This window comes from Panulirus ornatus, chromosome 1, assembly GCF_036320965.1.
Source record: "Panulirus ornatus isolate Po-2019 chromosome 1, ASM3632096v1, whole genome shotgun sequence".
Lineage (NCBI taxonomy): Eukaryota > Metazoa > Arthropoda > Malacostraca > Decapoda > Palinuridae > Panulirus > Panulirus ornatus.
In genome coordinates, this window is record NC_092224.1 from 14,654,285 (window position 1) to 14,670,340 (window position 16,056).

General features: G+C 41.5%; 1 protein-coding gene across 5 annotated transcripts in view; it reads left to right on the top strand.

Annotated features, from left to right (window-relative positions):
* The window catches only part of LOC139756702 (uncharacterized), a 294,843-nt gene that overhangs the window by 118,415 nt on the left and 160,372 nt on the right, over positions 1 to 16,056 (top strand). For all 5 annotated transcript variants that reach the window (XM_071676596.1, XM_071676758.1, XM_071676671.1 and 2 more), the window contains exon 10: positions 9,456 to 9,653. In XM_071676596.1, the coding sequence (XP_071532697.1) occupies positions 9,456 to 9,653 (198 nt within the window). The remainder of the gene's footprint in view (positions 1 to 9,455; positions 9,654 to 16,056) is intronic.

Sequence of the window (16,056 nt, forward strand, 5' to 3'; positions counted from 1 at the left end):
ATGTTTCCCTCGTTAGTGAGACAGCACCAGGAAACAGAGGAAGGATGGCTCATCCACTCAGGTACACATATGTTTAGAATAAACGCCCATATACGTGTGTATACATACATATACATATCAACATATACATACACAGACATATACATATATACACATGTACATATTCATTTTTTTTTTTTTTTTTTTTTTTTTTTTTTTTTTTTTGCTTTGTCGCTGTCTCCCGCGTTTGCGAGGTAGCGCAAGGAAACAGACGAAAGAAATGGCCCAACCCACCCCAATACACATGTATATACATACACATCCACACACGCAAATATACATACCTACACAGCTTTCCATGGTTTACCCCAGATGCTTCACATGCCCTGATTCAATCCACTGACAGCACGTTAGCCCCGGTATACCACATCGATCCAATTCACTCTATTCCTTGCCCTCCTTTCACCCTCCTGCATGTTCAGGCCCCGATCACTCAAAATCTTTTTCACTCCATCTTTCCACCTCCAATTTGGTCTCCCGCTTCTCCTCGTTCCCTCCACCTCCGACACATATATCCTCTTGGTCAATCTTTCCTCACTCATTCTCTCCATGTGCCCAAACCATTTCAAAGCACCCTCTTTTGCTCTCTCAACCACGCTCCTTTTATTTCCACACATCTCTCTTACCCTTACGTTACTTACTTGGATCAAACCACCTCACACCACACATTGTCCTCAAACATCTTATTTCCAGCACATCCATCCTCCTGCGCAAAACTCTATCCATAGCCCACGCCTCGCAACCATACAACATTGTTGAAACCACTATTCCTTCAAACATACCCATTTTTGCTTTCCGAGATAATGTTCTCGACTTCCACACATTCTTCAAGGCTCCCAGGATTTTCGCCCCCTCCCCCACCCTATGATCCACTTCCGCTTCCATGGTTCCATCCGCTGCCAGATCCACTCCCAGATATCTAAAACACTTTACTTCCTCCAGTTTTCCTCCATTCAAACTTACCTCCCAATTGACTTGACCCTAAACCCTACTGTACCTAATAACCTTGCTCTTATTCACATTTACTCTTAACTTTCTTCTTTCACACACTTTACCAAACTCAGTCACCAGCTTCTGCAGTTTCTCACGTGAATCAGCCACCAGCGCTGTATCATCAGTGAACAACAACTGACTCACTTCCCAAGCTCTCTCATCCCCAACAGACTTCATACTTGCCCCTCTTTCCAAAAACTCTTGCATTTACCTCCCTAACAACCCCCTCCATAAACCCAAAATTTAAAAAAACCATGGAGACATCCAAAAACCCCCTGCCGCAAACCCTACAATTTAATGAGAACCAAACACTTTTTCCTTCCCCACCACGGGGGACAAAATTTCCTCCAAATTCCCAGAAAAAAACTTTTCATGCTTTAACAACCCTTGGGCCTTTCCCAAAAAACCATATTTTCTTAAATACCTTCCCCAGTTAAATATAAATAAATATAAATATAATATATTTTTTTTTTTTTTTTTAATTTTCCAAAAGAAGGAACAGAGAAAGGGGCCAGGTGAAGATATTCCTCAAAGGCCCAGTCCTCTGTTCTTAATGCTACCTCGCTATCGCGGGAAATGGCGAATAGTATGAAAAAAAAAAAAAAAAATATATATATATATATATATATATATATATATATATATATGGAGAGGATGAGTGAGGAAAGATTGACCAAGAGGATATATGTGTCGGAGGTGGGGGGAACAAGGAGAAGAGGGAGACCAAATTGGAGGTGGAAAGATGGAGTGAAAAAGATTTTGTGTGATCGGGGCCTGAACATGCAGGAGGGTGAAAGGAGGGCAAGGAACAGAGTGAATTGGAGCGATGTGGTATACTGGGGCTGACGTGCTGTCAGTGGATTGAATCAAGGCATGTGAAGCGTCTGGGGTAAACCATGGAAAGCTGTGTAGGTATGTATATTTGCGTGTGTGGACGTATGTATATACATGTGTATGGGGGTGGGTTGGGCCATTTCTTTCGTCTGTTTCCTTGCGCTACCTCGCAAACGCGGGAGACGGCGACAGAGTATAAAAAAAAATATATATATATATATATATATACACAGTGGAATTTATTAAAAAAGGGGGTGACTGTATTATTGACTGGTTGGTAAGGTTATTTAATGTATGTATGACTCATGGTGAGGTGCCTGAGGATTGGCGGAATGCGTGCATAGTGCCATTGTACAAAGGCAAAGGGGATAAGAGTGAGTGCTCAAATTTCAGAGGTATAAGTTTGTTGAGTATTCCTGGTAAATTATATGGGAGGGTATTGATTGAGAGGGTGAAGGCATGTACAGAGCATCAGATTGGGGAAGAGCAGTGTGGTTTCAGAAGTGGTAGAGGATGTGTGGATCAGGTGTTTGCTTTGAATAATGTATGTGAGAAATATTTAGAAAAGCAAATGGATTTGTATGTAGCATTTATGGATCTGGAGAAGGCATATGATAGAGTTGATAGAGATGCTCTGTGGAAGGTATTAAGAATATATGTTGTGGGAGGCAAGTTGTTAGAAGCAGTGAAAAGTTTTTATCGAGGATGTAAGGCATGTGTACGTGTAGGAAGAGAGGAAAGTGATTGGTTCTCAGTGAATGTAGGTTTGCGGCAGGGGTGTGTGATGTCTCCATGGTTGTTTAATTTGTTTATGGATGGGGTTGTTAGGGAGGTGAATGCAAGAGTTTTGGAAAGAGGGGCAAGTATGAAGTCTGTTGTGGATGAGAGAGCTTGGGAAGTGAGTCAGTTGTTGTTCGCTGATGATACAGCGCTGGTGGGTGATTCATGTGAGAAACTGCAGAAGCTGGTGACTGAGTTTGGTAAAGTGTGTGAAAGAAGAAAGTTAAGAGTAAATGTGAATAAGAGCAAGGTTATTAGGTAGAGTAGGGTTGAGGGTCAAGTCAATTGGGAGGTAAGTTTGAATGGAGAAAAACTGGAGGAAGTAAAGTGTTTTAGATATCTGGGAGTGGATCTGGCAGCGAATGGAACCATGGAAGTGGAAGTGGATCATAGGGTGGGGGAGGGGGCGAAAATTCTGGGAGCCTTGAAGAATGTGTGGAAGTCGAGAACATTATCTCGGAAAGCAAAAATGGGTATGTTTGAAGGAATAGTGGTCCCAACAATGTTGTATGGTTGTGAGGCGTGGGCTATGGATAGAGTTGTGCGCAGGAGGGTGGATGTGCTGGAAATGAGATGTTTGAGGACAATGTGTGGTGTGAGGTGGTTTGATCGAGTAAGTAACGTAAGGGTAAGAGAGATGTGTGGAAATGAAAAGAGCGTGGTTGAGAGAGCAGAAGAGGGTGTTTTGAAATGATTTGGGCACATGGAGAGAATGAGTGAGGAAAGATTGACCAAGAGGATATATGTGTCGGAGGTGGAGGGAACGAGGAGAAGTGGGAGACGAAATTGGAGGTGGAAAGATGGAGTGAAAAAGATTTTGTGTGATCGGGGCCTAAACATGCAGGAGGGTGAAAGGAGGGCAAGGAATAGAATGAATTTGATCGATGTGGTATACCGGGGTTGACGTGCTGTCAGTGGATTGAATCAGGGCATGTGAAGCGTCTGGGGTAAACCATGGAAAGCTGTGTAGGTATGTATATTTACGTGTGTGGACGTATGTATATATATACATGTGTATGGGGGTGGGTTGGGCCATTTCTTTCGTCTGTTTCCTTGCTCTACCTCGCAAACGCGGGAGACAGCGACAAAGCAAAAAAAAAAAATACACGTATACACATACATACGTACATATACACACATACATACATATACATATATATACATATGAAAAATGTAAGATATTATTTAGAAAACTGAAACTTCTAGCTTGAAATGAAATGAAAAATAAACGTCACATAATGGTTCAACCTCTGGCTATGGAAAAGAGAAATGTATAATTTATTTACACAAACGTCAGTAGTAGTTTTCATCAGTTTAACCACTGTATCATACTGCCTGGTCCACTTCTCTTATCATGAAACAGGAATATTGGCTTATGATGTTTCTCAATTTTCTTCATTACACAAAGTACAACCATATCTTGGATACGTGAGGGTAGGTAGTTGGTCATCCGCCATAATAAATCCTTGACAGACCAAAAATTTATCTGGACCTCAACTTTTCCAGTACATTTATGAAAATCACCTTTTTGCTTTCCATCTCTTATCACTTTGAAAAAAAAAAAAGAAAAAAAAAAGAAGAAAAAAACTCCCTTTTTTCACATTTCAATAAAAGAATAAGCTTCAATGTCTAAGCTACATTTTTTTTCCAATTTCACTATTTTCTTGTCAGAGCACCATGTATGAAAACTATCACTTCAGTAACACAACTATAAACATTTACTTCCCCTTTAAAAAAGTTCTGAGGAAGCCTGTCTCGATACTCTGCGGGTCACTCTACCACCTGGTGAGGTTTGTGTTGCAATGGTTCTTGATTCACAAACGTAGTAGCATCACTGGGGGAGGTTGTAGCACCAGCAGTAGCAGTAGTAGTAGTAACAGTCGTACTAGTGTGGCGGTGTGAGGTTCTTATCCGCGTAAGCTCCTGGCCCATTAGAAGTCTACGTAGACAGCGCTCCACGTCCGGCATGAACATACCTTAGCGCCATTTTTAAAGCTTTGGTAATGGTTCCCAGTAGAACTTTCCTATGAGAAGAGCTTCAGTCATGGAGAAGTCGTCATCGAGACTATTGTAAGACCTACTGCTGGACTGCACAGGTTCGCCTGTTGTTCTGGGCCTCTGACTGGTGCTTCCTCCTGCTGCTCATCCTCACGTCATCCTCACCGCAACATCATCGTTTCGTCCCTCCACAGTCTCCGGTTCTCTTCCTTCAGCCTGTAGAGCATCAAGAATCTGTGTGATTTTGATGACTGTAGTAGAAGTATGCAGAAGAAATCTAACTGGTCCATTAACTATTTACCTTTCTGAATCTTTCGGATAATTGTGCATGTCTATCATTTTCTTGAAAACAAAACTGTTCTTCCATCCACGTGACCCATTATATGATAAATACTGCCAATCTTGCTCAAACTATCGAATGAAAATGTCAGTGGAGAATACGAATAACATGTTCAGAGGAGCTTGCCTTAATCCATTCCTGTTGCTACCGTGTCACACTGGAAATATTCCCCCCTCCCCCCCAGTGAGGTAGCACCAGGAAAAGACAAAACAGGCTACATTTGTTCACACTCAGTCTCTAGCTGTCATGTGTAATGCACCGAAGCCACAGCTCCCTTTCCACATCCAGGCCCCACAGACCTTTCCATGGTTTACTTCAGATGCTTCACATGCTCTGGTTCAGTCCATTGACAGCATGTCGATCCTGGTATACCACATCATTTCATTTCACTCTATTCCTTGCATGCCTTTCACCCTCCTGCATGTTCAGGCCCCAGTTGCTCAAAATCTTTTTTGCTCCATCCTTCCACCTCCAATTTGGTCTTCCCTCCACCTCTGACACATATATCCTCTTTGTCAATCTTTCCTCACTCATTATCTCCATATGTTCAAGCCATTTCAACACACCCTCTTCTGCTCTCTTGTCAGAGCACCATGTATGAAAACTATCACTCCAGTAGCACAACTATAAACATTCAACACACTTCTTCACTACTTGTTATTACCTCCCCACTTGCCTCCATCACTGATGCTCCCATTTGTTCTCTTGTCTTATGCACATTATTTATCCCCTTCTAAAACATCTTTTTAGGCTCCCAGAAATTTTATGATACTCTCTCACCCCAATTCTCCATTGCCCTCTTTTTCACCTCTTGCACCTTTCTCTTGACCTCCTGCTGTTTTCTTTTATACATCTCCCAGTCATTTGCACTACTATCCTGTAAGTATTGTCCAAATGTCTCTCTCTCCTCTCTCACTAACAACCTAACTTCATCCCAGCACTCACTACCGTTTCTAATCTGCCCACCTCCCACCTTTCTCATACCACTTGCATCTTTTGTGCAAGCCATCACTGCTTCCCTAAATTCATCCCATTCCTCTACCACTCCCCTTTTCATTTGCTCTCACCTTTTGCCATTCTGCTCTCAATCTCTCCTCATACTTCCTCACACAAGTCTCCATTCCAAGCTCACTTATTCTCACCACTCTCTTCTCCCCAACATTCTCTCTTCTTTTCTGAAAACCTCAACAAATCTTCACCTTTTGATTAGTATCTTACTTAATTTTATGTTATATCCCTACATCTTTTGAAGAACTACGTATTTATTTTCTTCACTACTGATAAGTTTTAATAATCTAAAGGTTATGACCAGTTCACTCCTCACACATCTGTCGTCTGGGTAGATATAGAGCCTCTAGCCTTCCCATTTTACTTGACTCTCTTAATCCTGGTACCATCATTGTTACCATCATCAGGACCTTCTCTGTTAGCACTGTGATTTTTAGTGTTGTAACAAAACTTAAGTAGCATATTTTACTTTTGTCCTTATGTATGTAGGGTATGAAGGGCTTGCAAAATATTTCCTTATCCATATACCTGAAAGTTATTCTGATATATACCGGCATACAGCATGTCTCCTTGACTTTCTCCTAATGTGGGGCTGTGATGATAGGTTCGGGACATTGTTGACAACCAGGTCCTCAGAGAATCCTGGAGCTTACTTACTGCTTGATATTAATCATATTGAGGCCTTTCACTCTGTCACATCCTTATTACTTCTTTTGCTTGAGTTTAGTTTTGTCAACCTTGTATCAGACTAGCTTTGAAGTCTCTGCAGGTCCCCTTGTCAGCTGATGCAATCCTCCTTGCTTTTCACTTCCTCATGACCATTGCATCATTTACAAACATATTCAGGTGGGATTCCATCCATTCTGGCAAGTCATTACTTATATCAGGAAGAGTAGTGGTCTAAAAACTGAACCCTTGTTGCACTCAACTGGACACGTCAATCCATTTGATGAAGTTTCCTCTAACATGCATCTTCTGTTTCTTTTCACCATGATAATTCCTTGAAGGAGTTTCCTCCTTTATTCCTGCCTGGTGATCTAGCTGCATGATCAGCCTCACATGCAGAACAGTGTCACATGCTCTCTGGCAGTCCAGATACTAATAATCAACCCAGCCTTCTCTTTTGTCTAATAGAGAGCTCACTCTTTTGTAGAAATCTGAGAGTAATATTACAGATGACCTTCTTTCCCTAAAACCTTGCTGTCTCTCTTTTAAGTAATTTCTCCTCTATAGAAAGTCATTCACTTGCTTCCTAATAATCTGTTGCAGAACCTTACACACTGCACTCATTAGTGAGACCTGCCTGTACTTCAGAGCCTGCTTCCAGTCTCCTTTCTTTTAGGTAGGTATGACATTTGCCCTTTTCTGTTGAGCTCTTGCACACATAAAACATAGAGGCTGGAAACGAATATAAGGAGCCTCATCAAGCCATATAACCAGCATTTTCATATGCAAAACTGTTGCTTTTCCTTAAATGCTTGTCTACAGTACAAACCATGCCAAGTGCAGTTCTTTTTCTGGGCCACTTGCACACACAAAATTAGGCAAAAGTGCAATGATTAAATCTACCATGATGCAGAACTTGGCTACCAACAGAGTGCTCAGAACTGGCTGGATGGTCATCAACGCCTGCTTTTCCTATTGGCTGAGCACACAGCTCAGACAAGTGAGTAGACTTGTACCTATTTTGAGATGGATTTTGAACCACTCGACCTCTCCACCCCCTGGAAAAGCTTTAAACAGAACAGCACTAACTGAAGTCTGTCTGTATACTTTTTTCATGCTAGATGATGCTCATATTGAGGCCCTTTTGCTATTCTCTATCCTCATTACTGTACACCAATTATATATCAGACTTGCCATGGAGATCGCTTTGTAATTTGATGCAATCTTCCTTGCTTTTTGACCATGGTATCATCCCCAAACGTGTTCATGTAGGAGTTCAATCCCTTTGACAAGTCATTCACATAAATCAAGAGGAGCATTGGTTCTAGGGCAGAAACCTGAGGCACGCCACTAGTGACATCTCATTTTTGAAGGCTTCACCGATTATGTCCTTTTTTCCTGTCCTCTTATTGATCTTTTGTTCATCAAATTAGTTTCCATCTTATTCCTACCTGAAGATTCAGCATCGTAATCATCTTAGTGTGTTTTAGTGTCACATGCTTTCTGGCAGTTCAGATATAGATAGTTCATCCAGTCATCTATTTTGTTTTAAACAAAGCTCATTTTCTCATTGCTTTTAAGGGGACTGATTTTTTCTCTCAAGTAGTGTTACGTCCAGACCACCTCACATGGACCTTGGGTGTGTGTGGTCTGTGTTTCTTTGTAGCTCATAGGAATCTAAGAGATTCTTTACTCATGACCTCCTTTCCCTGAAATCATGTTCTGGTTCATTTATTTTGTTCCTTTTGTGTGGTAAGTCATCCATTTGCTTTCTGATTATCAGTGCCTCACAGATCACATTCATCAAGGATACAGGTCTGTAGTTGAGCACCTCCTCCTGGTCTCCTTTCTCATAGATCGTTGGTTCATCAAGTGTGTCTGCACACATCTTTGATATGCGAGGAGAAATTTCTACAGTACGGAGCCTTACAAAGGCAAAGTCCCTTTTGTATTCAGTTTGTCTTCTCCAGGTATTTAAGTGGTTTCCTGGACCTCCCCTCCATTACATTTCACTCTTCTGTGGGCTCTTGTGTCTTCCACTGTGAAAAACTTTTGAACGTGTTATTTAGTTCCTCACATATCCTTACTTAACCCTTTACAATTTTTCCATTGAAATACCTTATCCTGAAAAGCTGCTCCTTAATGGACAATTGACTCCAAATGAATTTATGGAAGTTTTGGATTTTCACCTGCCTTGTCCATAATATTCTCATCAAAGTTTCTTTGTTCCTCTTTTCTTAAACTGCTGTACTCATATTGTGCTTTAGTGTAAGTGATGATATAAGTGAACTGTGAGACTGGACAAGAGGATGGCACATGGATGGTTTACAGTCAATTTCAGAAGCTTATGTTTGATTGAGAATTATTGAGGATGTGATCAGGAATAGGTACAACAGCATGACCTCAGTCACAGAGGAAGTATTATTTTTTGAGTATTTCTGTGTCAAGGTGTTTCACGTGGTATACTTATTGCAGATTACTTTCAAATTGTAATCCTTAGTTTTTCTCAGTCTACATGAAAATTTCCCTGGAACCATGGAGTATACAATTGATTTAACTTGACTTGTTTCATTATCTTTTTTATGTACCATGATATCTTGTTGTAGATAGTGGGCTTTAGTTTTAGTACATTTTACATGACAGCTAGAGAGTGGATATGAGTGAATGAGGTAATGTCTTCTGTTCCTGGTGCTACCTCGCTAACCTGGGAAATGGCAGATGTGAAAAAAATCCTTGTCGTATAAAGCAGTGACTTGTTACAGCTTATTGCAGATTTGTTAATTCTTTTCCTCAACAGGCTGTTAACCTCATCCTTGCCCCTCGTGAGAATGACATTCAGGAACTTAACCGTTGCCGCACCACATGGAAGGATACAGGAGATGCAGAAGCAGCTCTCAGATCACTACCCAAGGGTTGGGAGTCCTCTGTTGAGGCTCAGCTCTTAACTGGCCTTGTGCAGCTACAGAGGAATGATTTAGTTGGAGCTCTTGATCGGGTAAGAATCTTTTTGTCTTCTACGTACTCCCTGAAATACATTAGTGTTTTGTTACTGATGTATCACTGGGTGGATGTAAGAACTAGCTTATTAGTAAAACTTTGATTGAAAGATAATATGTTGCAAAGAAAGTGGAGAAGAAGGGAAGGAAGCAGAATCTTTAATAAAATTATAAAGAAATATGAGTCAAGACTGAGTAGAGTATTTTAGAAAGTAGAAAGTTACCTTTTTAACCCCATACCTCCTCCAAATGTAAATTTATGAGAGATGATCAACTCCTTTAGATGTATATTTATATATTGAGTTTTGAACCTCTATTTAAGGTCTGATTGCTGAGCTTGCAGAGTTGCCACATTTGCAGTGTGTAATGATATCTCCTTAAGGTCATTCATTCTTCAGTCTTGCCAAAGAGAAGACCTTCTTGTGCACTTTCTAGGGAGGAAACTAAGGGGCTTTTACTAAATTTAGAGGACTAAGCAGATCATCCTGAATTGCATAATGATTTGTCTTCTGATCATGTGGAGAGTGATTTTATGGGTACTTACTCTTCCAGGATTAAAAGTTACCAAGAAAATGTCGTTCGCTGTCACCTTAGAACTAAAGCTTGTTCATATAATTGCATTCTGAATTGCCTTCTGATGGTATTTGTATTATTATTTACCTTTGTCCCAGGGGGAAGGGGAGAAAATATTCTACCCATTTATTCTGTGTATGTTTTAGAAGGGAATTAAGAAGGACAGGAACATGGGGCTGGGAACCTTTCACTTCATGTATTTCAATTTCATATTGTTGGAACAAGCTGGAGGTAAGCAAAATGTGCCCCTCCTTAAAGGCTCAGGCCAAGGTGTTTGGATGTGTGTGGATGTAACCAAAATGAGAAGAAAGGAGAGATAGGTAGTGTGCTGGATGTTCCAGCTGTAAGTCAAACAAAGCTCAAGGGTAAGTGGGGAAGAATGGCTTAGATATGTCTTGGTGATTAAAATCAGGGTGTAGTGAGAGGACTAGAACTAATGAAGTGGTAGCACTACAACTGAAGTAGGAGTTGTGGGAATTTATGAAAAATGTAAGGAAGTGAGCTCCAGACTGATGTAGGTAAAAATGAAACTGGAATATGAAAGATGGGTGATTATTAGTGCTTATGCATTTGGACATGAGAAGAAAGAGAGTTGACTGTTTTTGAAGTAGCTGAATGAGTGTGTCAGCAGTTTTGTTGTAAAAGATGAGGTATTAGTGGTGGGTGATGTAGATGCAAAAGTGAGTATCGTGACAGTTGAGGGGATAACTGAGTGATATGGGATATTCCATTAGGTCATTGGAAATGGTGAGTAGCTTGTGGAGTTGTATACTGAGAAAGGCCTGATGACTGAAAAATATCTTGTTAAAAAAACGAACATACCAAAGTATATGTAGGTGAGTTGGAAAGATGGTAAGTGGACATTATTGGGTTACATAATCATTTATAGGCATACAAAATAGAGACTTGGATGTGAATGTGCTGAGTAGTGCAACAGGTGGGATGTCTGATCATTACCTGGTGGAGTCAAGGGTGAAGATTTGTAGTTTTTGGAATAGAGGAAATGGTATGGGTGAAAAGAGGGTAAGTGAGTTTGGAAAGGAGACTTTATGTAAAGAAATATCAGAAGTTGAGTGTAGAGTAGTGAAAGGTTAGAGTAAGTGAAACTAGGGAATAGGTGAGAAATGGCAGTTATTCAGGGAAGCTGGTGTGTGCTAGAGAAGTTTGTGGCATGTGGAAGGTGAGAGGTGGGCAGGTGCTAAAGTAGAGAGTGGTGGGATGACGAAGTAAAGTTTCTATAGAAAGAGAGGTGTATGGGTAGTACTTACAGTGAAGGAGTGCGAGTAATTGGGAGACGTACAGCCGGGAACAAAGAACCAGACACAATTGGTGACTTCTAGCGACAATGCTAATAGTAAACACGGAGATGGTAGTGAAAAGTCATGAATGGAAGGGCAACGTTTGTATCACAGTGTGTGGGTGGTTAATGTATTGCAGTCTTTCACTGCCATGTCGTCATATATTGAGGAGGTTTATGTGTATTAATACTCTATTCATTATATTTTTTATTATACTTAACTGCTGTTTCCCGTGTCATCGAGGTAGCGCAAGGAAACAGATGAAGAATGGCCCAACCACTCATATACACACTATATTTTTATTCATTTTGCTTTGTCGCTGTCTCCCGCGTTGGCGAGGTAGTGCAAGGAAACAGACGAAAGAATGGCCCAACCCACCCACATACACATGTATATACATACGCATCCACACACGCAAATATACATACCTATACATCTCAATGTACACATATATATACACACACAGACATATACATATATACACATGTACATAATTCATACTGTCTGCCCTTATTTATTCCCATCGCCACCCCGCCACACATGGAATAACAACCCCCTCCCCCCTCATGTGTGCGAGGTAGCGCTAGGAAAAGACAACAAAGGCCCCATTCGTTCACACTCAGTCTCTAGTTGTCATGTAATAATGCATCGAAACCACAGCTCCCTTTCCACATCCAGGCCCCACAGAACTTTCCATGGTTTACCCCAGACTCTTCACATGCCCTGGTTCAATCGATTGACAGCATGTCGATCCCGGTATACCAAATCATTCCAATTCACTCTATTCCTTGCACGCCTTTCACCCTCCTGCATGTTCAGGCCCCGATCACTCAAAAGCTTTTTCACTACATCTTTCCACCTCCAATTTGCTCTCCCACTTCTCCTCGTTCCCTCCACCTTTGACACATATATCCTCTTTGTCAATCTTTCCTCACTCATTCTCTCCATGTGACCAAACCATTTCAAAACACCCTCTTTTGCTCTCTCAACCACAGTCTTTTTATTTCCACACATCTCTCTTACGCTTACTTTACTTACTCGATCAAACCACCTCACACCACACATTGTCCTCAACATCTCATTTCCAGCACATCCATCCTCCTGCGCACCACTCTATCCATAGCCCATGCCTCGCAACCATACAACATTGTTGGAACCACTATTCCTTCAAACATACCCATTTTTGCTTTCCGAGATAATGTTCTCAACTTCCACACATTTTTCAAGGCTCCCAGAATTTTCGCCCCCTCCCCCACCCTATGATCCACTTCCGCTTCCATGGTTCCATCCGCTGCCAGATCCACTCCCAGATATCTAAAACACTTCACTTCCTCCAGTTTTTCTCCATTCAAACTCACCTCCCAATTGACTTGACCCTCAACCCTGCTGTACCTAATAACCTTGCTCTTATTCACATTTACTCTTAACTTTCTTCTTTCACACACTTTACCAAACTCAGTCACCAGCTTCTGCAGTTTCTCACATGAATCAGCCACTAGCGCTGTATCATCAGCGAACAACAACTGACTCCCTTCCCAAGCTCTCTCATCCCCAACAGACTTCATACTTGCCCCTCTTTCCAAAACTCTTGCATTCACCTTCCTAACAACCCCATCCATAAACAAATTAAACAACCATGGAGACATCACACACCCCTGCCGCAAACCTACATTCACTGAGAACCAATCACTTTCCTCTCTTCCTACATGTACACATGCCTTACATCCTCGATAAAAACTTTTCACTGCTTCTAACAACTTGCCTCCCACACCATATATTCTTAATACCTTCCACAGAGCATCTCTATCAACTCTATCATATGCCTTCTCCAGATCCATAAATGCTACATACAAATCCATTTGCTTTTCTAAGTATTTCTCACATACATTCTTCAAAGCAAACACCTGATCCACACATCCTCTACCACTTCTGAAACCACACTGCTCTTCCCCAATCTGATGCTCTGTACATGCCTTCACCCTCTCAATCAATACCCTCCCATATAATTTACCAGGAATACTCAACGAACTTATACCTCTGTAATTTGAGCACTCCTCTTATCCCCTTTGCCTTTGTACAATGGCACTATGCACGCATTCCGCCAATCCTCAGGCACCTCACCATGAGTCATACATACATTAAATAACCTTACCAGCCAGTCAACAATACAGTCACCCCCTTTTTTAATAAATTCCACTGCAATACCATCCAAACCTGCTGCCTTGCCGGCTTTCATCTTCCGCAAAGCTTTTACTACCTCTTCTCTGTTTACCAAATCATTTTCCCTAACCCTCTCACTTTGCACACCACCTCGACCAAAACACCCTATATCTGCCACTCTATCATCAAACACATTCAACAAACCTTCAAAATACTCACTCCATCTCCTTCTCACATCACCACTACTTGTTATCACCTCCCCATTTGCGCCCTTCACTGAAGTTCCCATTTGCTCCCTTGTCTTACGCACTTTATTTACCTCCTTCCAGAACATCTTTTTATTCTCCCTAAAATTTAATGATACTCTCTCACCCCAACTCTCATTTGCCCTTTTTTTCACCTCTTGCACCTTTCTCTTGACCTCCTGTCTCTTTCTTTTATACATCTCCCACTCAATTGCATTTTTTCCCTGCAAAAATCGTCCAAATGCCTCTCTCTTCTCTTTCACTAATACTCTTACTTCTTCATCCCACCACTCACTACCCTTTCTAATCAATCCATCTCCCACTCTTCTCATGCCACAAGCATCTTTTGCGCAATCCATCACTGATTCCCTAAATACATCCCATTCCTCCCCCACTCCCCTTACTTCCATTGTTCTCACCTTTTTCCATTCTATACTCAGTCTCTCCTGGTACTTCCTCACACAAGTCTCCTTCCCGAGCTCACTTACTCTCACCACCCTCTTCACCCCAACATTCACTCTTCTTTTCTGAAGACCCATACAAATCTTCACCTTAACCTCCACAAGATAATGATCAGACATCCCTCCAGTTGCACCTCTCAGCACATTAACATCCAAAAGTCTCTCTTTTACGCGCCTGTCAATTAACACGTAATCCAATAACGCTCTCTGGCCATCTCTCCTACTTACATAAGTATACTTATGTATATCTCGCTTTTTAAACCAGGTATTCCCAATCATCAGTCCTTTTTCAGCACATAAATCTACAAGCTCTTCACCATTTCCATTTACAACACTGAACACCCCATGTATACCAATTATTCCCTCAACTGCCACATTACTCACCTTTGCATTCAAATCACCCATCACTATAACCCGGTCTCGTGCATCAAAACCACTAACACACTCATTCAGCTGCTCCCAAAACACTTGCCTCTCATGATCTTTCTTCTCATGCCCAGGTGCATATGCACCAATAATCACCCATCTCTCTCCATCAACTTTCAGTTTTACCCATATTAATCGAGAATTTACTTTCTTACATTCTATCACATACTCCCACAACTCCTGTTTCAGGAGTACTGCTACTCCTTCCCTTGCTCTTGTCCTCTCACTAACCCCTGACTTTACTCCCAAGACATTCCCAAACCACTCTTCCCCTTTACCCTTGAGCTTCGTTTCACTCAGAGCCAAAACATCCAGGTTCCTTTCCTCTAACATACTACCTATCTCTCCTTTCTTCACATCTTGGTTACATCCACACACATTTAGGCACCCCAATCTGAGCCTTCGAGGAGGATGAGCACTCCCCGCGTGACTCCTTCTTCTGTTTCCCATTTTAGAAAGTTAAAAAAGTACAAGGAGGGGAGGATTTCTGGCCCCCCGCTTCCGTCCCCTCTAGTCGCTTTCTACGACACGCGAGGAATGCGTGGGAAGTATTCTTTCACCCCTATCCCCAGGGATAATACACACACACACACACACACACACACACACACACACACACACACACACACACACACACACACACACACACACATACATACACACACATACGCACATATACACACACACACACACACACATACATATATATACATATGAAAAATGTAAGAAACAATTTAGAAAACTGAAACTTCTAGCTTGAAATGAAATGAAAAAATGAATGTCACATACTGGTTCAACCTCTGGCTAAGGAAAAAGGAAATGTATAATTTATTTACACAAACATATATTTTTTTTTTTTTTTTTTTTGCTTTGTCGCTGTCTCCTGCGTTTGCGAGGTAGCGCAAGGAAACAGACGAATGAAATGGCCCAACCCACCCCCATACACATGTATATACATACATGTCCACACACGCAAATATACATACCTACACAGCTTTCCATGGTTTACCCCAGACGCTTCACATGCCCTGATTCAATCCACTGACAGCACGTCAACCCCGGTATACCACATCGCTCCAAGTCACTCTATTCCTTGCCTTCCTTTCACCCTCCTGCATGTTCAGGCCCCGATCACACAAAATCTTTTTCACTCCATCTTTCCACCTCCAATTTGGTCTCCCTCTTCTCCTCATTCCCTCCACCTCTGACACATATATCCTCTTGGTCAATCTTTCCTCA